The following is a 24,723-nucleotide window of genomic DNA, read 5'->3' on the forward strand; positions in this document are numbered from 1 at the left end:
CGGAATACAAGTCTGAGAACGTTTTTTGGAGGCTAGGTTCAGAAACCTTCTGGGAACAAAAACGAGATAAAAGATAAGATGTCTCTGCAAAGACTTAACAAAATGTATATATAGTAGTCCAACATGGAAAGCCCTAAAACTTAAAACGACAAGGTAAAGCGTCGGTTCGGTAATCTCCTGAAGCGTGTGAAACCAAACGTCCTTCTTCCCGACATGTGCGATCGAGTCCGTGTGCGTCGAATGGAATGCAATGTCATCATGGCTCAGACGGAAGGCTGAGGAGCATGGCTCGGACGGAAGGCTGAGGAGCATGGCTCGATCAAACAAGCTGGAGTGTATGGCGGGGAAGAATGGCTCGAGCGTGGTGTATACGCATCCACTAAAACGATGATAACTCTTGAACCACACCTCCGATTGACTTAAAATAAACGGTGTTGGAAAGGTAACTCAATTCCCTACAACTTTGATGAAGACGTCGAAAGCTGAATCCCACTCGAGTGCGATGGCTCGAACGGATAGCTCGGACGGAACGGAGATGGTGACAATGGCTCGGACGAGAATGGCTTCCAACGTCTCCTAAATACCTGAAATACTCTAAAATGCACAATATATGCAAGGATGATGCAAGAACTACCTAGACGTGCAAAGTGTATAGAAAAAACTAGAAAACGATGCAAACCAATGAGTTATCCTAGCTAAATGCATGATAAAAATAGGCTAAGGAGAGACAAAATATAGACATATCACTGATACATCAATGAATCTCTCATCCTTTGAAATTAAGGATAAGGACACATTGTTATTCCATAAAAGAGCTAAGCCACCACTCCTACCTTGAGGGGGCTGAGTTATAATGTTAGAGAATCCTAAATCATCCTTTAGTTTACAAACCACATCACACATATTTAGAGTTTCAATTAAAAATAGAATATCACACTTAGATAATTTACATAGGCGTTTTAGAGTAGATGATTTAAAGGGTGAGGCGATGCCTTGGCAATTCCAGGAGATCATCTTCATGGGGGATCCTCTAGGGGTACCGGGGCCCCCGCGCCTCCGTCGAATCCAGACTTGACCGAACAGGAACCAACTGAACTGTCTGTCTTTCCCTGTTTTCGGAGATGGCTCAGAACCGCCATCTCTTCCGCAGAATTGGCTTTGTTAAAGGCGGTTTCAAATCGCACTCTCTTACGTTTATTAAAAACAAAGTCAGGGGTTGCGTTATCTGTGTTATCCTCAAGGAAGTCTCGGAGTATGGTTGGACAGAAACCATTACGCGTATACTTGGCATGAAGATACCGTATACGTTCCGCAGTCAATTTTGTATCCTCAAAGACACTGGGGATGTCTGAAGAGTGTGTTGAGATGAGGCCTGAATTGTGACCAGCATTGATGGGGTGCCACTTGTAATCCAGGAATAAAAACCACAATAGGCATAGGAGGAGCGATATCAACATCAGCCATAGTGTTATCATCGTCAGGGTGGTCATCTCCATCACTATCCTCACCAGAAACATAAGGATCTTCATTGTCAAAAGCAAGGGGCATTCTTTTGCGTCGTGTTTTAAAGAACCGCATTTGTTGCAAAAGTTGCGAAGACGTTCAAAACGAAAGGAGAAAACTGTGTTCTCTCCTGGCATGAACTGAACATTTTTCTTGAAACAAAGAGGATTATCGATATTCCAGTCTATCTTAACCCTAACAGAACCAACCTGGTTGACATTCTCATCATAGTCTACTTCTGTTACATAACCTAGGCTATTTCCAACTCTCCTAGCCATGACATTGGTTAAGTAAAGAATTGGAATACCTTGGATTTAGATCCAGAAAGGGATAATCTTCATGTCATTCTCATCCAAATTCGGATACCATCTATGCGTTGAATGACCACGGACCACGCTGAAGTACCAGATTCATTGTTTCCTCTGATTGGAAGCGGAATTGAATTCGACCCCCATCTACAATTCGCCCTACACATTCCTCTGCAAAACCCCAGACACGAGGCATTTGGCGAATGAGAGCCCGTAGATTTTGTTTACGGGGATTGACCGGAGTAACGACAAGAGAGTACCGGTTAACAGCCGCAGCTCTCGAAACGAATTCAGGAGACAAAGTTATTGGAGCATCAGCAATCCCTAGATCGAGATCCCGAACGGATTTTCGTAAGTAGTCACTCATGGAATTGGTGGAAGTGAGAACAAGGAGTTCGGTAGACTGGTCAATTCGGAAAAATTTGGATAAAGAAACAGATTTATATAGGATCATCCGTGGCGGTTTTAGAAAACGGTTATCTCCCGCAGAAATAGGAGAAAAGAAACTGTCAGAATTAACTAACAGAGAAAAACCGCCGACAAGAATGAGAGAAAAGGAATTGATGGTTTTGTAGGTGGAGAAAAGACTCCAGATCGGAGAAAAATGCCGGATTCGCCGGAAAAAAAACCAGAGGGTGCCATCGCCACATGAGTCGCCTCGAGAGAGAAACGACATTTTTTTTTTCTTTTTTTTCCCGCTTAAGTTTTGTTAAATCAAAATTAAATTTTGTTAAATATCAAAAATTATATAGTAAACTTTTTCTATTTAAAAATTCTAAAGGAATGTCTTATTCTTTAAAGCTTGATTTTTAAAGTTAGTACTTATTGTGAGCGAGGAGGCATGATGTCAATTTTATAATTTTGGTTTAAAGTATTAATTATACAACAAAAATGGTTAAATTACATTTTGTTAAAAACAAAAAAGGGTTAAGGAAATTATACAATTAATTCATATAAAATCATAATTAGGAAAATTATACATTAAAATTATTGATATAATATCATAATTTGTAAATATACATTAATGAAATTATACAATTAATTTATATGATATCATAGTTTCCATTTGGCTTTCATATACTGTAAAACCTCTCTAAATTAATACTCTATAAATTAATAAATATTATAAATTAATAAATTTTGCTGGTCCCAAATCAGGTAAGTGTAAAAATTAATAAAATTCGATAAGATAATAAGATAATAATTTTTTTTGAAATCCCTATGTAAAATATGGTCCCAATAATATCGTAAATTAATAATCATGTAAATTTACATATATATATATAGTGATATAATAATGTATGTTTCTCATAAAGCTCATTTCTATAGAACAATTGTAATGTTGTATCTTCAAACTATAACTATATCTCTAAAATATTCTATAACATGTCATACAAATAGTTAAATTTTTAAAATTTTCAATTTTTATATATGCATCATTTACAATTTGATAATTTGACAGACTATTAAAATAGGAAAATTGATACTATTCATAAATTTGAATTTATATATGTCATGTGTATAAGTCAATTTGTCTATAGTATTTGTAATTAATTGTCAATAATGTTTTCTAAATATTACAAGTTTAATTCCTAAACCATAAAATTTACAACATTTGAAAAACTAATCTTATTTTACTAAAATTATCTCAATTCATAATTATTATTTTATAGTGTAAATTAATAATTATTAATTTATAGATAAATTAATATTACTTTAAATTAATAGAATGTCTTGATCCCAATATTATTAATTTATAGAGGTTTTACTGTAATTAGAACAAATCTAGCAAGTTATATAAAGTGGAACCATATCCCTATATTTAATTTTTTCATATATATATATATATATATATTTATCAGACTATTTTGTCAAAAAGGAAGTTTCTTTAATAGTGTGAATAATAAAAGGAAACCCTAATCCTAATCCTACTAATTGGAAAAAAAAAGAAAAGAAAAGGAAATCCTATTCCTAATCCTAAATTCTTCTTTCTTCCATATGTAATCCTAGGATACGACACAAATCCCTAATCCGCTCTTCCTTAATTCAACTGCTTCGTTCTTCTTTCTTTATTCTAAGTTCTAACGTTCGTGTTTTTCTTAATTCAACTTCTTCTTTCTTCATCTGCATCTGGGTTTACGATTGATTGTTTCAAAGATGAAAACGGAGTACGATAGATTCATACCCAACCGTTCGGCGATGGATTTTGAATACGCGCAGTTCCAGTTAATGGAAGGAAGGAGGCTGGAAGAAGAAGAAGCCAAGGTAATTGATTCATCTCGGGTTGCCTACAGAAAGCAATTGGCAGAGGTTTTGGGTTTGAATCGCAATCGCATCCTCGCCTTCAGGAACAAGCGACCTTCACCAACTCGTCGCTACTCCTCTGACCACCACCAACCTAAACCTAAACCACTCCTAAAGCCTCGCAGACGCATTCCTCCGGATCCCGAGAGAACGCTGGACGCGCTGGACATTGTTGATGATTTCTATCTCAACTTGCTTGACTGGGGCAGTGCTAATCTCTTAGCCATAGCTTTGGGTAACACTGTTTATCTCTGGGATCATTCCACTGGCTCTGTTTCTCATCTTGTGACTGTTGACCAAGACAAAGGACCCGTCACGAGTGTGAACTGGGCCTCTGATGGTCGTCACCTCGCCCTTGGCCTCAACTACGGCTATGTGCAGCTCTGGGACTCCGTTGCCCAAGTTCTACTGAGAACATTCAAAGCGTGTAACGGCCACTCGAGAGTAGTGTCACTGGCTTGGAACAACCACATCCTCTCAACGGGAAGATTCAATGGAAGGATCATCAACAACGATGTGCGTATCAGATCACACGTCGTGGCAACTTACAAAGGTCACACTCGTGAGGTTTGTTCTCTCAGGTGGTCACCATCTGGTCAGAGACTAGCTAGTGGTGGCGACGACAATTTGGTACACATATGGGATCTTTGTTCCAGTTCCCAATGGCTGCACAGGCTCAGGGGACATACTTCTGCGGTTAAAGCTCTCTCCTGGTCTCCGTTCCAGAGCAATTTGCTTGCAACTGGCGGTGATGAGACGATTAAGTTCTGGAACACCCTCACTGGGGCTTGCTTGAATTCAGTAGACACTGCTTCTCAAGTTTCTTCCTTGTTATGGAGCACCAAGGAAAGAGAGTTGCTTAGCTCACATGGGAATCAACTTACCCTCTGGAACTACCCATCCATGGCCAAAATAACTGAGCTCTCCTCCGGTCATATATCAAGAGTTCTTTGTATGGCTCAGAGTCCCGATGGTTGTACCGTAGCTTCTGTAGCAGGTGATGAGTATCTCTGCTTCTGGAATGTTTTTGGAGTACCAGAGACCGCCAAAAAACCTGCTCCAACAAGAAGAAGAGTTCATGAGCCGTTTTCTCACTCTCACATGCCTCTTATTCGGTAAATCCTTTTTTGGTTCGAGCAAAAAACAGAGGTTTAAGACGAGTACAACCTCTGTTTTGGTTACTAAAGACTTGTCTTCATCTACTTTATAGAAAATTATTCTTTAGTTTATTAGAGTTGGTGAAGTTGATGGTTTCATTAGATCGTTTACTTTGAAATTTAGGTAATAGGGTGTTACATGCAAATTATGAAGTATGTAGTGTGTTGAGGGGAAATGTGTTAACTGTTATTGTTTAAAAGTTTGTGAATTTTTTTTTGGTTCTGAGCTAACAAGGTTAGACGCCTGATGGTTGAGTTATATGAAAAAATTGTGGTATAAGTACATGATAAATTGTTCTCTGTGTTGGAAACTGGTAGGGATGATTGTTACATCTGCTCTGATCATATGGAAAGCTTTGATGTGTGTCACTGGAAGTGAATCTCCTGTGGTGGTTGTTCTTTCTGGAAGCATGGAACCTGGGTTCAAGAGGTATGGTGCTCGTTTAGGTTCTTCAAATGGGAGAATATTGCTCCAGAGTGTTCCAGGTTTGTTTTTTTTTTACTAGAGAATGCATTGCAGTGTTTATGATATTGTTCGTTTTTATCAAACTATATAAGTGGTGATGATCTCTTGTCCTCGAGAAACTTGGAGCTGACATAGAGGATATCGAGAAGGTATGATCTTCTTATGTGGCTTCATAGATCTACCATTGTGATTCTTTGTTACCTTGCCTGGATTTCTGGTTCAGATGCTGAGGAAAATAAAAACCAAGAAGATCCTGGAGTATCAGAGAGAGATGAGTTTGGTATCGTCTCCTTCTTTTCAACCTCTGAAGTCTGACCTCTTCAAATAGTTGATTCTCTTAGGAATGTTTCTCATACCCGAATGATCCAATGCACACAGGTCACACGGTATTTTGACTATGATAACCCAAATGGAGCAGTGAAGGAAATTTGGCGTCAAGGCTCGCAGAAGTTACCGCTCATCTAGCTAATGAGTAACCGCGAAGACGCCTCGTCCTAAGAAACTTAACCGAACCAAACTGCTCATGTCTATGCACAAACCAAACCGGTCTTATCACTTCCATTTAAACAAATCTATTTTGTCTACTGAAAGTGACCTTTTGGGTCGTGGAGGAGCTTGAACTCTCTCCGTCTCAACTTCTTGACCACCGAGACATGCACAAGCCGTAGTCGCCTCCGCTGGCATAACTTCTCCGGGTAAGGAAGACAAGAGCATACGCATGGCAACAGATTCATAAGGAAGAAATGTTTGAAATCATTCTTCTTCTGTAGATCCCATTAGTTTTCTTGTTCTTGATAGTGAGTGTCACATTTTATACCACCTAACTGCCATCCTATCTTACTCTGTTACTGTACATGTCATAAAAGCGAAAACATAACACAGCTTGAATTAGTTCTGCCAACATTTAGAGAATATCATACTGTATTTTGTAAACTTCTGAAATTGGTCAATCATCCTCTTTCTATATATATTTGACAAAGCAAAAGTTTAAAACATTTTATTTGCAAACAGTTATATCCGGTAGCTTATATATAATTTTTTATATTAATTGATAAGTATATTTTTTAGTTTTACACGAATACAAATAATTACGTAATAGAAAAACGTGTACTATTTGTCTATTTGTTTAGAATTATGATAAACTTAATATATATTAAACAAATGATGAAGAATGACAAATATATCATAATTCATAGTGTCTATATTTAACACCCATAATTGAATCAATAACCAATGGTAAAATGAGGTCCCAATCCCATCTCCTTTATAAAAAAAAACGAAAAGAAGAAAGAATACAAACTATTTATTTCAAGTTTCAACATGTAAATACTAATACGAAAACGTTTGTGTAAATAGTTTCAACAAGTTTGAAACTATTTATTTATTCCGTGATTCTCCCAATTCTTTCTTGCTCAGTTGTTATTGCGAATTCACTCTTCTCTGCAAAGAACAATGTCTCTTTCTAAAGTTTTGAGGAGTTGAAGAGGCAAGCGAGAACACACATAAGAAGTTGAGGTTGAAGAAACGCTTCCTTGTGCAGCAAGGACGAGCTAGGTAACGCTTCTTTTTACCTCAACCACCTTTGAAACAGCACGAGAGAACTTCCTCATCAGCAATTCCGGTTTTGCAGTGGCTAGTTTATATTTATTTAGGATGTTTTTAGTCTCTTTATGACAGTCCATTCATGTTCTGTTTATAGGATTGTGTGCCAACCGTTTTTAATAGTCCTATAAATAAAAGCTGTGCCGTTCCTCTTGCAGTAAAATCATCATGTAGTTGTATTCTGGATTATCAGTTATGATTTTATACCATCACTTACCAACAAATAAAAGAACAAAAAACATAAACAATATAACTACCATATGAAATATTAATATATTAAACGATTTTGTTTCTTTACATTTTCTATATCTTTTATTTTTCCTTTCCGACATATTGTTAACTAGTAGCGTTGAACCCTTACTACGGGAAAAATGGTTTTATTAATACTTCTAATTTGATAATTGATAATACATATTTTTATTGATATTAAATTCAGCATAGATATAATATTCTTATCTAAACAGATTAAAAATGTATCAACGCTGTATAAAATGAGTTGAAATAAAGAGTTAGACGTTGGTTTTTCTTTTTTGGTATCAAACAATATTGAACAGAAAACTGTTATGTGACTTGTGCTATATAGTTTGGTAATGTGATGTAGAATTCTGTCTCTGTAATGTTATAGTGCTTCTCGTTTTGGGACAACTTGCCTGAATATAAAGGACCAATTCTTTGATAGAATATAAGGCAATGCGTATCATCTCTTCTTCTCGTTCAGCCATCATTAGTCATAAAACTGCACTTGTCCGTAATTCAGTTGTTGCACTGATCTAGATTGCAATGGGTATGTTCTGTGTTTGGTAGTGAGAACTGTTTTTCATGTCTACTGATTTTGAGAATTGAGAGTCATGAGGTTAATTCTTCTCATCAAAAAGACTAACTAAGCACTTTTGTTCTCGATATGTTGAGAGCGAGTCAGAAGAGTCTCTCAGTCTTACTTTGCGGGAATCTTGACGAAATGCTGAGAGATTTATACATCCACAAACATACAATTTACTTTAGAGGCTCGGTCACAGTTCCTTGAAGGGCTAAGTTGTGCCATGGCCAGCTTGGTCGTGGAACTGACGGAGATAGTAGTATAGGAGTAACTTAGTATCAATAAATGTCTTATTATGTACACTATCAATATCGGGTAAGTTCTATAAGTCATTCTGTAATATATAAAGACTATATTGTTAAAGTTTTTAGATGTATAGTCCAAAGGAAGGTCGTTGTAACTCATTTTATATTGTTTGAAATTGGAAATGTTGATGTAATGGATGGAATAAGCAAGAACCTTGGACATATTTTAATTCGATAATTAAAAGTTTTGCTTCACTAATTCAATATTAAAAAAATTAGGGGTTTGCCATCACAGCACAATCATGGTGACATCTTCGTATAACAGAATGATTTACAAAGCTTACAAGCAGTTCAAATGATCTAATCAAAGCCACTTATTTTTTAATTACACTCAAGGGGTATAAAAAAAAGATTAATGGCTTATTAAAGACGTCCAGACAGATCGAATTATCTCTTAGGTTTAGTTTGTAATTTTGTATCTATCTCCATAATCCCTATAAGCATACAAAGAGATGAATCCAATAACTCGTAAAATCAAAGAAAATAGTAGATATTCGATATAAAATTTATGAAAAAGATGGATCGATGAATGACAAGCATTCTGTTTGCAAAAGCCTATCTTTAGAATCAATGAAGTGAATCTTTTTTTTTTTTGGTCTGCAAAATGTCATTTGCTTGCTAACAGTTCTGTTTGCTTGCTAACAATTTTTTTCATTTCTCACACTTAAGTTTTTTTATCACAAAAATTAATGTAACCAAATATTAATGGATTAATTTGATAGTGTGTCCTAATTTTTATAAGTAATTTTGAAATCTACACTAAATTATTCAATTATTGGAAATATCTTAATTAATACACAAAATGACTTTTTGTCTTTAATTACCAATTAAATATAATTTTTTTAAACAAAATAATTAAATAATTTTTTTAAATGAGATACTTGTAATTTTATAATTAACTTCAGGTAATAATAAATTTATTTACTATTGATAACATTAACTATTAACTAATATATAATTTGTAAAATCAAAATAAGATTAGCTAGAATTTATTTTTCCTGGATTTATGTTAGTTAAAATTTTAGATAATATTAGTTTAAATATAGGATTAAACTTTGTTTAAGTTAGTTACATATTTAATTATAAAACTACAAACTAGTAAATTTAAATAATTATGAATTTTTCAGCTCTAGCAAATTATTTTAATTTGACTTGATTTTAAAAATATTTATTTCATTAGATATTTTGAATTAATTACGACTTTTAAATATAAATATATATATATATATATAACTCACTAATTTTTGTCAATTTTTGTTTGAGAAAGTGTAGGTATCTTATCAAATAATGATAACACTGAGTGTAATTTTCATTTTTGTTTATGAATTTGGTATAATCTTAAAAATGTCCCGATACTAATAAAATACAAAATATATAATAATAACTTGTGATTATTATTATTATTATGTTTTCTCAGTAATCTGATACAAATACAGAGCTAATGCTGTGATTTAAATATTGATACAATAGTTTATGTATTTATTGTTATAAAGATAGATTTATTATTAGAGAGATTTATTTCTATTTATAAAGACATATTTATGTATTCCTAGAATATCTTAAAATTGACTTTATTTAGTGATTAAAATTTATTTAAGACATATATATACTTAAAGTCAGATTTCTAATTATACATATAAATTTCTAACCTAAGTATAGTTTTAAATCTTTGACTTTCTATTATGTTATACATATAATATAAAGACACATATATACTTATAAATATGGATGCATATACACTCACATAGATATCAAGAAGATGAAGAAGAAGAAAAAAAAAACTAGTCAAATTAAACAATTATGAAAATGTCATCGCCTTTGACAATCCTTTTCATTTTTCTATCTTTTATCATGATCAACCATCTCTATGTGGTAAGTTCCACACAATGGTGTATAGCAACTCTGACCGCGACGAATGCGCAACTACAAGATAATATTAATTTTGCATGTAGTCAAGGAGTTGATTGTGGGCCAATCCAACCAGGGGGGTCCTGTTTCATCCCCGATACTCTTGTAAGTCATGCGTCGTTTGTGATGAATGCTTATTACCAGAGCCACGGTCGAATCATGAAGGCGTGTAGTTTTAAAAATACAGGCACACTTGCTGTTACAGATCCTAGTTATGGAAGTTGTGTGTATGGATCTTAAAAATATAAAATTGGCTCTGATTTATATGCATGATACATAACTGAATAAATAAAATCATGATTTTTAAGTTTTCTTACAAAACTTTCAAAGTCACTAATTTTTGTAATATTATGTACACCCCCATTTCTAAAAAATGCAAACAATTATACAAAGTCAAAAAGAATACGTAATAGAAAATGTTTTCCTTACTATCAAGTTTATAAAATATTAATAAACAATATATCAAATAGAAGCTTTCATTTAGAATATTAAAAGTCTAATAATGTATGTGATTGTGAAAACATTTAATTACAAGATACATATAAGGTTTACAGGTAATATATTTGATTTTGTGTGATAAAAGGTATCATCAATATATATGTACGTTACTCATCTATAACACATATTAAAGAGAGGTCGAAAGTGCTCACATTCACCTTCATATTATTTGGCTACCCTTAATGAAATATTCTTGGCTTTTTTAATTTTACCCTGCTATCTTTTTTCTCAAAGTCGTTCTGGATAGAAAAATGAAGAGGGAAGTGCGGTTGTTGAGTCAGGATGGCACATAATTAGTTATTGTTATTAAGAAGTTGGCTCATTTCAATTGGCATAGCTCAAGAGGATTATTTATTAGAGAGCTACATAATGTAATAGGAAATTCAGTTATTTATAATAGATTCATAATCTTCAGAACTGAAGCCACACTATTGATTGCAACTAATGTTCATGCCTTGTCTCAAACTAATTCATCATCTTTATCTCCCACAAGACTTTTGACTAAAGGTACAAGCTAGTGGTACAAGACATAAACCATTGCTTTAAAGCCAAACCTTAGCACAAGACATGAACCCATTTCGCTTCTTCTATAGTTGGAGACAAACATGAAATTAAAGAACAGTAGTTATATATAAATCATAATAAGGATCTTGAACCGTTGCATGCAGTTAAATTAAATAATAGAATGATTTAGTTATCCTTTTTGTTTCGTCTTTTTATAATTTTTCTTGACGAAACTATAAGTTTTGTTTTGGTTTTATACTTTGACTAACTGTCATGTGAATGTTATTAAAATATAAAAAGCTTAAATAGGATCTAGAAGATTTATCATCGATCGACCGCACAAGTGTTATTGCTTGAAGAGAGAGGAGGAGAAGCGGGAGAGAAAGAGGGTTTTCTGAGAAGACCAATCCAACGTCGTTTATGCCCATGGGTGATGTCTTCCCTAATTGTTTTTTTTTTTTCTCAATACCGAAGTTCATGTTAATCGATTCACCATGGATTGTTATGATAGTGGAGAGGTGAGAGTCATTTGTTTTGTTTTCTCTGCTCTGTCATTTATGTCTTCATGATTGAAATGTCTGATCATTTCTAGATGCTCATATGCTGCACAATTGGTTACAGTGAATCTGATGAATCTTTCTTGTATTCATGCAGGTTGGAGATGATTGATTGCCGGCTATCCGGCAATATAAATATGATTGTGTAGATTAGAATTAGTGATTCAGTGATTCACACAAACATGATATAATAAGAAATTGTATATAGCAACAACAACTATGGCATATAGATTATTAGCTCATGCCCACCCAAAAAAAAAAAAAAAAGCCTCGCTGACATTTATGTTTTGGTCGTGAAATAAAACAAATACATAGAGAAGGAAGAGAGAGAGAGAGAGTAACTCAAATAAGGAGCATATTGGTGTAAAATATTTTTATCCAAGTCAACCCATCATTCGTTGACCGATCGGAGGAGCCATCATCTCTTGTTGCTGACCCATTCGCTGCTTTTGCACATTGCCAATCCATCCTATATACACCAATATATGATATACAATTTTAAGTCAAATAAATCGTTTAATAAAATACTTTATACAGTAAGTTGAGATTATTTTTAGAGAGATCTAAGAGCTGGATGGTTTTACCATATTGAAGGATTGTTCACGATATTCTTGGCAAAGAGCACAATATTCACAAAAGCAATGAGTGATCCAATCTGGAGCTGGAGCATCTGGTAACCCGTACTTGCTTCGGAGCTTGGTCCGGAATGTGCATGTATACACACACGGTATTGCAAACAAACAACATATCAATCAATACAACATTCCAGCCGTCCCACAACCTAAACATCACACGTATATACGTAAACCTACAAAAATTTATCTTGGTTTTACAATTCAAAATTAGCATAAATCACTTCGAACGATCTTGTGATTAATAAAATTTTGATTTTTTTATTATCCCGTAATTTTTGTCCAATTTGACAATCATAATCTGATGGATTTTTCTTACACCAATCATAATATATGTTTATGCATGCGCCTACAATATTTATATTAATATACGTGTTATATTGTTATATGTATACAAGACAAGACAGTATCAAAGTAGAACGGGCAATTTTTTTGTTGATAAACATGATATATTTGCTAACGAATTGAATATATTTTATTTTTGAATTATATTCGTCTTCGAGCAATACAGCAATTGCACATAATAAACATAATCGATAATGAATGTGTATACTTACTGGTCGCTCCTTCATCGATAACCTCTGCGATCTGTCCGAACGTGGCGAATGGAAAGCAACATGTGATGAGAGCTGATTCAAAACACACAAAAAAGACATAAGAATCATATTGTAATGTATTGTCTTGGGAAAATGATTCTTATTTGATAATGGTTGACATGATTGTTCATGCACATCGCTTTCTTTCTTTTTTCTTTTTTTGCTTAAAAGACTTTGACTTGTGCTATTGAGTTATATGATCCAAGCTATGGACATCTACACATGATATACTTAGAGAAGGATCAAAGAAGCAACAAAGTCGTTGTAGTATAGTGTTAAGTATTTTTTTTTTGTGTGTGTTTCTCTCCAAGGAATTTACATTAGCCACACACCACATTAACAGGATTATAATTATGTTAAAAAGAGGACAAACAGAGTGTAACCGGTGCTCATCGGAAGAAAGCAATACCTTTCTTATCATTCCCGAGTCAAGCATCCATTCGACTGGGATCTCAAAGTGACAAGCTAAACAGAGGCTAAAGTTGATGTCTTTAGCTTGAATGAGTTTAAACCAAGGATTTGAAGAACTTAACTAAGTTTGTAAAACACACAACGAACTCAAAACCCAACAGAACGAAGAAAAAAGAACAGAACAGAGCATACCAAACAAATGTTTACCCAGTTCACTTCCATTAACGAGGAAGCTAGCCGTGATCTCTCTCCCGGAATCCACTAATCACAGAGTTTACTACAAAGAGATCTCTCACCCACTGAACCCCTTACAAGCTCACTCGATTCAATCTCTCTTGTCTCTCTCTGTTTCCCCAAGAACACAAAACACAAGTTTACTCTTTGTTTTTGTTCTCTCTACTTAACCTTGCTACTCTCTCTCATACATACACTTCTTTAAATAGATGCTTGCTCAATAACCCTAGTTCCCCTTCTAGCCGCTTCTACAAAATTGCCTCTCCTTGGCGTTATTGTAGTGACATCACTCATCAGCCTGTAAGGCCCTAGGCAAAGTGGAATGCACATGTAATGTAAGATATGTAATGATGCAAAACTCATCAAATCTATATAAAATTTGGGGAATTGATCATTTATATATGAATAAATCACTATGGTCTCAGTACATAAAAAACATGGTCGAGTTTAAAATGTAAAAGAACTAGCCACTTGTGTGAAAATAAAGTAATTAGGCGTTACTAGAGTTGCTAGTTCTCCCTTTGTCTCTATATCAGCTTTTATCTGTGGTATAAATTGAAGGTCACTCATAAGTGTTAGATAAGATTTAATGGCCAAGGCTTAGGTTAAAAGTAAACAGAGTTCAAAAAAGGAGATTTGATTGCTTACAACGTTAAGGTGCGCAGAAGGGTTTTGAATTTCTCCAACTATACTGTTGCGAGCACAGAATATATGTTTATTATGATATTAATTTAGCTGGCTGAATCAAACAAAACAGTTGAGAGACTAGAACCTTATATCATGAGCCTAAACTATGCACAGAAGCAGAATCATGGAAACAACAACCAAATGCAATTCTGATTCCGTTGTCTTTCTAAGTCAATACAGTGGACATGGAATCTGTAAACTAGAAAAAAGTTTCTGACCAAAAAAAGGAAAAAAAAAAAGAAAGAAAAAAGAATAGATCAATTTATCTGCTCTGATCAAATTTTCATTTTTTCGAAAAAAAAAGAATGGTAAAGAGATAGAATCTTGTTGTGCTCACAGAACAAGATGGCTTCACAACACGACGGTCACTTCTTGGTGGATCAATACTATGGGGCTCGTCTGGTTCTATACCTTTGTTCAAGAGCAGCTCCTCGTGACAGCTCCTCATGACAGCTCCTCATATGGACCAAAAATTTATGGAACACATAAAGCAAGAATGACATCTCTGTATGTTTAACGAGTTTCTCTATCCTAGTTCATTTCACGCAAAAGGGGTTATGAAACATTCTATAATGGAAAATAGTGATTCTCACACCCCACAGGAGGAAAATCTCATCCTTCCAAAAACATAGTTAAAAAGATACTTATTTTTTTGGTTTTTAATTAACCATATGAGAATTTACATTAGCCACCACGCCATGCATATTTCGGTGCATGTATTCTAGTTTGGAAACAATTTCCTGAAATATTTACTTATAAGACGCGATAATATGTCCATGACAAGTAAAGATGTTCCCCGGTGAAAGACCACACACTAAAGCCGTTGATCTCACGTTTCTCGGACTTGGACTCTGGCTTAGTAATCTTCTCGGTTTGTGTAACCGCGGTTGCAACATCTCTCGAGAGCCGAAAAAGAGTACTAAAAACACATAAATTTAAAATAAAATAACATTAAAAGAAGCACATTTATCAGAGTGAGTACCATACCTTCCAGTTAGTTGGATCCCACGAGATATCGTTGTGGAGCTTTGTTCATAGTCTCAAGCTTATCTACGTCGAAAATCTCGAGGTGGCCATCGAAGCAGTCTTTCAGATCAGCGGGAACTATGTACTTGCCTCTTGGTGACCAGAAGAGGGCATCGGCTTGCTTGTCTTGAAAAGTAGCTATCTTCGAAACCGTTTCAGGATTTTGGGGAGTCTCCATAGAATAGAAACTGACACCTGGCTTTGATTTGTCTCCGTGAATCACAGCAAATCTGTGACCGCTAGCTAGGCTCCCACACGAAAGCAGGGATTTTATCCTCCAACTCAAGAACCCCGTTGTAATAATGCATTCTTCCTCACTGCAACGGAAAAGCTCAAACAGAGAGCACCTATGTTGAGTAACTTGGACAGCAAGAAAAGTTATATTTTGGCCCAAAATTTTTCGAAATTTCCTATAGCTCAGTTGGTAAAAGGTGTAAATTTATGGTCTGATTTGATTTAACCTAAAAGTGTAGAACCCTATTTTAAAAAGGTTAGAGCCAATTGCGAAAATGGTCCAGATCTAGTTACACTGTCAGCTAAGTAACCACATATAATAGAGAGCATATAATTGGATACAAAACATAAAATTTGTTTGTGGATGGCACTAAATTTACAAGTGCACTTTAAAAAAAAGTGATTAGCAATAATCTGCAAATTTTTCACATAATTGTTTCGCCATAATGCAATGTCGGGATCAAAGGCTTTGACTATTGTTGTAGCCATCGAATAGTTTATACTGGTCATTATGATATCACATTCATTGTATCATTGTCGCGTGACTTGGGAGCATTGAGAATTTGAGAATTTGCGCTCGGAACCTCACACTTGTAAACTACTTTAACTAAAGTTTTGTACGTAATCTTTTGGAAATAATGAGTTTTACTAACAAAAGGAATTAAATGGATCGTTTCTTGACTTTAAACAGTGAAGAGTCAAATAGCTTTACATGAGATTTGTACATGAACCTACCTTACTTGAGGTTCACAAAATGTTCAGGTAAGCTTCCATTATTTTTAAGTCAAAGAAATTTATGATAGAATAAAATTTTTTTTATGTAATTGTATTTATAAAATTTTAAACAGAGAAAATAAAATTGTAATTGAAATATTAGTTTATAACATGATCAAAAAGGAAAACAAATTTTATATTTTATAAATTGAATCAAATGTTTTTAGTCCAAATTTGACTATTGAGAGATAGTAATTAAAGAGAAAAGTTATAATATGTCTCGAAAATCAACTTACAACAGTCTAGTATGTGTTATATGTAAGCCAATAGAAGGTAAAAAGAAAGTGATGTTGAAAAACAAAGAGTGTGTTGTCCATATAGAATTATAAATTATTTAAATCAAAACATATGGATTTTGCAATAACATGTTTCATCACTAGATTTGAATCCTTCTATTTTTGACTTTCAAATCCATTCAAATCTATTTAAAAAATAATGTGGATTTTAAATTCAAAAACAAATTATTAAATAATAACATGGATTTTAACAAGTATTTATAAATCATAGAACCAATAACACATAATTTTGATAAGTATTTTAAAATCAATGATTAAATAACACATGATTTTTGTATGGATTTCCAAATCTATTAAAATCATAGAACCAATAAGTAAATTATACTCAAAAGTTTGAATGATTATATTTGACCTCAAAAATTGATATGTGTAGAAAATTAAAATCCTGCATGTGTGCCGATACAAATTCTAGTTCTTTATAAAAGGGAGAGGGTGATAATTACTACACCAATAATAACAACAATGGCTCATCTCAAATTCTATTGTAAATTTTAATGATTTCTTTTTATCATACAACTCTTAAACACTCAAACTAATTTTTGTAAAAAAACAGAGTAGCATTTTTTAAATTTATAAATATATACAATAATTAAATAGAATTCCTGCATATTATCCCTTGTTTAATGGTGAACCTAGATGTATATATGCTTATTATGTTATCAATATGAGGTTTTTTTTCTTCAGCATTTACGAAGAATGTCGAACAAGGATACTATAGAGATAAACGTCACTTGTACTAGCGGATCTGACATACTGTAAATTGATTTAATAAGCTTGCACTAGAGAAGTTGATTAAACTGTCGACATGAAAAAAAATACGGTCATAGGAAACTCAATTTCACTGAATTATTTCATATTTTCATTGTATGGGTTTTTGTAACCTTCCCTTGAATTTTAAGTTATAAAATCTTGTTTGTTTTGTCATTCAACTTGTTTTGATAAATGAATCCCTCATGTATGACAAATATTTTGACTTATAATCTTTCTAAACACCAATGAAGCCACCTTCATGATGTAAGGGATGTTGACATATATATCAGAATGTTATATAATATTCCAGTTTATAGATATTGAAACTCTTGATGCTAGTGCATGTAGCTTATGATTCACTGAACAAAAGAGATAGAAACCACGGTTGTTGGAAGTTAAAGAGAGAGACTGTTAACCGTGAGGTAAGTCCCGATACCAGCAGTAAAACCAAGAAAAGTATAACCAGTCACCTACACGACAAAGAAGAGAAAACAACTTAACTTTTGTTATCTATATGTTGAACAAGCCAGAGAGGTATCTAACTATCTAAGTATTACCTTACGGAAGTACCAAAAGAAATCAACTTTCTCCATACCCATGAAGGCTACTCCAGCAGCAGATCCAGTAATAAGCATGGAACCGCCGGTTCCAGCGCAAAGTGAAATGAGTTGCCAGAACTCAGAATCTTGAGGGAACGTTGAGAGATTATACATCCCCATGGTTGCTGAAACCAATGGGACATTATCTAGGATGGCTGATACCACACCAATAATAATGGCAATCAACTCAACATTGGGTATATGAGCATTAAGATAGTTTGCAATCACTTTGAGAATCCCAGCTGCATCAAGACTAAAAAAATAGACAACAATATATATAAATCTCTTACACAACAAAGAAGTTAATGTGGTTGAGTGAAACATTTTTGTGGTTACCTGCTCATAGATAACAGAATTCCAAGGAAAAAGAAAGCTCCTTGTGAATCTATCCGAGACAAAGCGTGTGGAAGTTTTAGGTGTTGTCTCTCTAAGTCCCCATAATGGATCACATCAGTCAAAATCCATATAACTCCAAGACCCAACAAAATACCCAGGTAAGGAGGCAATCCGGTTAATGACTTAAATATTGGGACAAAAACCAAAGCTCCAAAACCAACTCCAAATACAAGCTTTCCTCTTGGAGCAATCTGATCATCATCTAATAATGGGGTGGGAGGATTATTTAGTCCCACTCCATTTACCTCACTGAAAATTACAAAAAAANAAAAAAAAAAAAAAAAAAAAAAATGAAAACCACATCAACCTATGCAGTATTGAAACTTTACAAAAAGTTGTAACACGTCGAGGATTCAAGAAAGTTTATAACCTTGTCAATGACATGAAAGCCAGTGGAACAATAAGAGAAACCGCTGAAGGTAAAAAGAGGTTCTATATATAAAGATAAAAGTGAAATTTATATCATTTGCATATTCAAGGTCTTTAATTAATTTAATCTTCTGAATCAAAAAAATTGTGAAAAAAACCTTTACAGTCGAAAATGTTGATATATGGCCATGTATCCATAGCATAGTTGTAGTAACATCACCAATAGGAGTCCAAGCTCCTCCTGCATTTGCTGCTATGACCACAACTGCTCCTAAAAGTCTTGTCATAGGTTATATTGAACATAATGTATATACTAACGTTAATAAACATCATTATTGTTTCATATTCTCTTTATTAAAAAGATAATAATATAACTACACAAAATAGAGATTCTCTCTTAAAAACCAATGTCACAAATAGGTGTTTCCTTGATTCACAATAAAGCAGCTTAATGCCTAAAACCAAAAAACAAAAGCTAACAAAAATATAAGATTTTCGTACTTGCGGTATTCTGATAAAGGAACCAGTCTTTTCAGTAGAGAAACCATAACAATAGTAGTTGTTAGGTTGTCAAGAACGGAGCTAAGGAAAAATGTAGCAAAACCAATCTGAAAAGGAAACCATAAAGCTAAAGTCAAGATAATGCGAGAGAAAGAGCGAAGAAGAAAACTCATATCCTCAAAACATAAAGCCAGGAAGCAAAAATATATCAGAAATGGAACAACAATACCATCCATAAAAGTATCTTTGGTTTCCTAGATGTTAGATAATCTGTAACTAGCTTGAATCCTTGATGAGCATCAATTATCTCTACAATAGTCATTGCGCCGAGCAAATAAAACACTACTTGACTAACTTCACTTGTTGCGTGTTGAAACTCTAAAACAACACTTTCTCGAGAAGCCTGTAAACATGCGCTTATCACATTATTGAGCACATAAATGTAGAGCTATTTTGTTTTTAAGCTATATATACTTCAACAGAGCATTTACAATAGAGATGAATCCAAATGAAAAAAAAGTACTATGAATTTCTACCCCGATGCTTTGCACAGCCCACAAACTCACGGCCATCAAAAGTGCTATTCCGCTTTTATTGAAAGTTAAAGACTTCTCGAAGATGATCACAACATAACCTATTACAAACAACAATACCATAACAATATTTTGTATCATGATGTTGTATGCAAATAGCTGTAAAATAATTTTATGAATTATGATGTTTGTTTTTCTATATATAGTCTTAAAGCCAAGGTTATGAAAGAGAAAATTAATTTTATTCTTAAAAAAAAACTTTGCATAATTTTACAGATTTTTAACATTTAATATTAATATTTATTTAATTAAATCAAGAATAGATAATCGAAAACATATTGTGCAGAATCATATCTTATTATAGAAAACTTGATTATGAGAGTTAGTAACTCACAAGACCGCTACATGTATTAAGTTTTAGTGATCAGATTTTTAAAACAAATATAATCAAGATAATGTTAGTTTTCTAAATATGAGATGATAATAGTTTTGATTTTCTTTTCTTTGCTAATTATGATTATATTAATGTTTAATTATTTATAATACTAAGTAAATTATAGATCTTATAAAATGAACATCTTATTTTTTTTTGCTAATTAATAAACTGTATCTCTTATCCATTAAGATGAGGTGCATATAATGAAAATCTGATGTTATTATAATATAATAATGAACTCTAAATCTGATTTTTTTTAATAAATTTTTAAAAAAGGAAAAAAAGAAATTGAACTCAACAATGTTTATATCTTCCTCATTTCTCTTTGAAACGAGCTGACCCATTTTTATTTATTTAATCATTAACTAGTGATCTCATATCCAATAGCAACATAAACAACATTCAAATTCAAACACCGAAAATAATAGTAGTAAACCAGTAATAAACCAATAACCAACAAACCAATAAATTCAATAACCAATAACCAATTCAAAATCCAATAATATCATGAAAGCAATAACCAATATCCTAACATGGTTCTAATTACCAAACTCTAACAACCTAACAGAAACCATACATCAATCAATCAAGCCACTAAAATATCCTTCTCTTCATTGCCTTGATTCCATGATCATACTTTACCTTTATCTGCACAACAAACAACAATTGAAATACATAAGTATTATCACAAATACTCAGGAATTCTTCTATCTACTGGGCTATACACACAAGCATAGAGAATATCCAAACAACAAACAACAAAACACAATCAAACCATGAACAAAGAACAATGTGTCAGCCGCCTGCTGACAGGGTGGAGACCGACATCAGAAGGTGTCGACCAAAACTGGCCAACTAATGTCGACCAACACTGGCTAACTGGTGTCGACCGACACCCAACTAGTATCAACCAACACCTACTCGACATCTTAAAAACTCTAATTTGTGTCGACCGACTCCTCGATGGTGTAGATCCACACTCCTTAGAGTCCTCGCGCCTTCCTCGCATTGGTGTCGACCAACACCCTCCTAGTATCAATCGACACTAATGTTGAGCATCGTTCTCCTTCGATCTCTAGCTTAGATCTCCGACTCAATTTTCCTCTCACTCATCCAAGGAATTCACAAGAGTGAAACCAAGCCACAGAAGACACGAAAAGCACACAAACATTCAAGATGAGGCGAGGCATCATTCAGGGTATCGTAGGACTGTAGCTTCGAATCAAAACCAGAGATCTCCAGTACGACGTCATTGACCATTGTGGAAGGTATGCGAGACATCGAGCTTTGGAGAACCGTAGTTATTTGGTCATACTCACGGCCCAGTCCATTAAAAAACGTGAAGATCTTCATATTCTCATCAACCGGTTTGCTAATGGAGCTCAAGTTGTCACATACGGCTTGAAACTCACCGCAATAAGTGGTTAAGGTTTTACCTTTGATGTTTAGAAGCTGCAACCGTCGTCGGAGGTCAAATTAGCAACAAAGATTTTCTTGAAGTTTCCAGCAAGAGACAACCAGACATCTTGAGATGTAGACAGAGCATGAACAAGAGCCAACACCTCTTCAGTAAGGGTACCAAAAATCCATGACTTTATGAGCTCGTCTGTACAAATCCAAGCTTCATATTCTGGCTTTCTAGTTTCAACGGCGCTAGTGACAATAGGCACCGGTGGTTTTGTGATGCTCCTATTAATGAAGTCTAGACACTTCTTACAGCGAAGAAGAGACTCAAACTAGGTTTCCAGAGAAGATAGTTGTTGTCACTCAGTTTGACTGTAACTGATCTAGCTATACGTGAAGAGAAGACGAAAACGGGAAAGGATTAGAACTCTCTGCCATGACAGCACCGGTTAGGGTTTTAAGAAAACTCTGATACCATGTGAACAAACAAATAAGAGATAGTTTTGATGGATAATACTTGTATTGTATTGATCTTTTCTAGATAATTACAATGGATACAAAGAGCTTATTCTTATACTACATAAAGAACATTCTACATCTTTGATGCAATGTAGAATCCGATTACATCTGTCAATCATCTAGCCACTCTCTTTTGATAGGATAGGACTGAAACGGTTTGATAGTACGATGGTTGGAGAGCAAGCTAGTTCACGTTTCTTTTCCTTTTGTGTAGACTGTGATTTTGTCTCATTTGGTTGCAGAGGGAAGCACTTCTCATTTGTCTTGTTATGAATATGAGGAAGACTCTTCATATGAGTTGGGGCTTGGGCCTTGTCTTGTTGGACTTGAGGCTTTATACTTTCAGTCTCCATCTTCACGGCTTGTTTTGTTGATGTCTTATGTGGTTCCATCATCGGTTGGAAGCTCTTCACCATCTCACACCGCATCTCATCAAATTGTGTCTTTATGAAATTATTTTGGCATTCACATGGGTAGGAAGACCCAAGTTCTTTTTTTTTTGGTCAAAGAGAAGACCCATGTTCATTATGTCATTTTTTACAAGAAAACCACAAAAAAATCATGGACTCGATGATTCACAATCTCTATATTTGATGAGGGTGTCTGCATTTTTTTTAATGAATAAAAATATATAAAATTTCAAACTAATTACATAATAATTGAATTCATTAACAATTCAAGAATTTTTTTTTCTGGTAGGAAATTTTTTTTGTTTTACTTGAATAACATAACATTTTTAATGACTTTAGAAAACTCATAATCCAATAACACTAGATTTATGAAGATTTAAAATAACTTTTACAAATCCATAACTAATAACACCAAATATTAAAAGAGTTTTAGAATGTCGTAATTAAATAACAACATATTTTACATAACTTTTAAAGTCATTAAAATTCTATATAAACCCAAATCAATAACCCGCTAAATTTAATTATGTACTGCTTTAGAGAGGTCAACCATATTGGACTAAAACCAAAACCATAAATTAATTTCCAAATCTAAGTTAACTGAAACCGAAATAATCGATCCAATAAAGTCGAACTAATCAATGGCTTTGTTTCTACGCAATGTCTCAATGGCTTTGTTTTTACGCAATCAGCTTTTATATAAAGAAAGACTCTACATATACATTCTTCCTTCCTACCAAAAAAAAAAAACCTTCTTCCTTAAGCAGCTGTCTAGGGTTTGCATTTTCTCTCTTTATAACCAAGAGACGTTCTTCTCATCTTCTTCATGGACAATAAATCCGCCACCAATGCTGAAGCAGCTCCTTGTGTGATTAATGACACGACGTCGACGCTTAAAGATGATTTGGAGAACCAGAAGAAAGACTTGACGACTGAGAAGAAAATATCTGATGTGATGGAGATAATGGAAGGGTTTGGTGTTCGTCTACATAAGATCGAAGAAAAGATGGATCTAATGATCTCATTGATTAAGTCAAATAATGAAGTTAAAACTGGATCTGTAAAGGCTGAAGCAGAGAGCGTGCCTATGGATGAATCATCGTCTGATGAGGAACCTTTCCAGACTTTATATGATAAAAAGAACTTCATTAGCCCTTTTAATCGTGCTTACGGTGGTGGTGATGGTCGTAGTCTTTTTGTTGGTGGTCGTTATTCCGGTGGTCGTTGTGGCGGTCAAGGCTTTTGTAGCTTCTGTTGAGGTTTTGGACTTTTGCTATTTAGCTGAGAATACTATATATCTCCAACGATTTGGAGTGGGAAGCTAATTTCTTAGAAGCAGAGGAAGCTGGTTTTCGTGTTTTTTTTTCTTTTTTCTCTTAAGAAAATGTAAAATTTTATTCTAACTCAAAAAAAAAAAAAAAGAAAAAATTATGCATCTTGTATTTGAAATTTAGATATTGGTTTGACATTCACATCGAATGAGAGCATATGAATGATGATGATTATTTATTATTATTTTTTTGTCGTTCGTTCAGTTTTTTATTATTATTATGTGTTGATGTGAGATCGTTTTGTTCTAAGCAAAAATTACTGGAACATGCATATGAACTATGAAAAGAGGAGGACCAAACTTTGAAAGATGTTTCTTTTGTGTCCGTAAATAAAAGTTACATAATCCAGAACTTTATAATAACTTCGTTTTCTTAACGCATACATGCATGAACTGACTCTAAAACTAGATAGCACTTGGAACATAGCTATGCATGTGGCTAAGATCAACGAGGTCAAAACCATAGATAGGCTTTAAGGCAGGATGCATATTCAACGAGTTCCTATGCATGATGCATCAGCTAGCTAGTTTCCCTGAACTTGTCTCAAAATGGAAGAATTTTCCGCCTAATGTTTTCTTCAAAAACTTATGCGTATATGTAGCTTCTTCATCAACGAGCTAAACACCAGGTTCATCACTAATAAAACACACATAAAC

General features: G+C 34.0%; 2 protein-coding genes and 2 pseudogenes across 3 annotated transcripts; 3 read left to right on the top strand and 1 right to left on the bottom strand.

Annotated features, from left to right (window-relative positions):
• Positions 3,760-6,704, top strand: LOC104758298 (cell division cycle 20.1, cofactor of APC complex-like). Of its 2 annotated transcripts, XM_010481135.2 has the most exons (4): positions 3,760-5,230; positions 5,591-5,887; positions 5,962-6,018; positions 6,117-6,704. In XM_010481135.2, the coding sequence occupies exons 1-2, from the start codon at positions 3,969-3,971 to the stop codon at positions 5,649-5,651; spliced, it is 1,323 nt and encodes a 440-aa protein (XP_010479437.1). In that variant the 5' UTR covers positions 3,760-3,968; the 3' UTR covers positions 5,652-5,887; positions 5,962-6,018; positions 6,117-6,704. The 2 variants fall into 2 exon arrangements, with proteins under 2 accessions (XP_010479437.1, XP_010479436.1); XM_010481134.2 differs by having other exon boundaries at positions 5,591-6,018.
• LOC104758297 (major pollen allergen Ole e 10-like) lies at positions 10,234-10,638 on the top strand. The gene has a single exon (XM_010481133.2). The coding sequence runs from the start codon at positions 10,263-10,265 to the stop codon at positions 10,608-10,610; it is 348 nt and encodes a 115-aa protein (XP_010479435.1). The 5' UTR covers positions 10,234-10,262; the 3' UTR covers positions 10,611-10,638.
• On the bottom strand, positions 15,484-20,096 carry LOC104758296 (annotated as a pseudogene).
• Positions 23,481-24,253, top strand: LOC104758295 (annotated as a pseudogene).

This window comes from Camelina sativa, chromosome 17 (assembly GCF_000633955.1).
Source record: "Camelina sativa cultivar DH55 chromosome 17, Cs, whole genome shotgun sequence".
Lineage (NCBI taxonomy): Eukaryota > Viridiplantae > Streptophyta > Magnoliopsida > Brassicales > Brassicaceae > Camelina > Camelina sativa.

Coding starts and splice junctions, on each gene's coding strand:
- LOC104758297 (XM_010481133.2), top strand. CDS start 10,263: ATGAAAATGTCATCGCCTTTGACAATCCTTTTCATTTTTCTATCTTTT.
- LOC104758298 (XM_010481134.2), top strand. CDS start 3,969: ATGAAAACGGAGTACGATAGATTCATACCCAACCGTTCGGCGATGGAT. Junction 5,231..5,590: donor TCTCACATGCCTCTTATTCG/GTAAATCCTTTT, acceptor GGAAACTGGTAG/GGATGATTGTTACATCTGCT.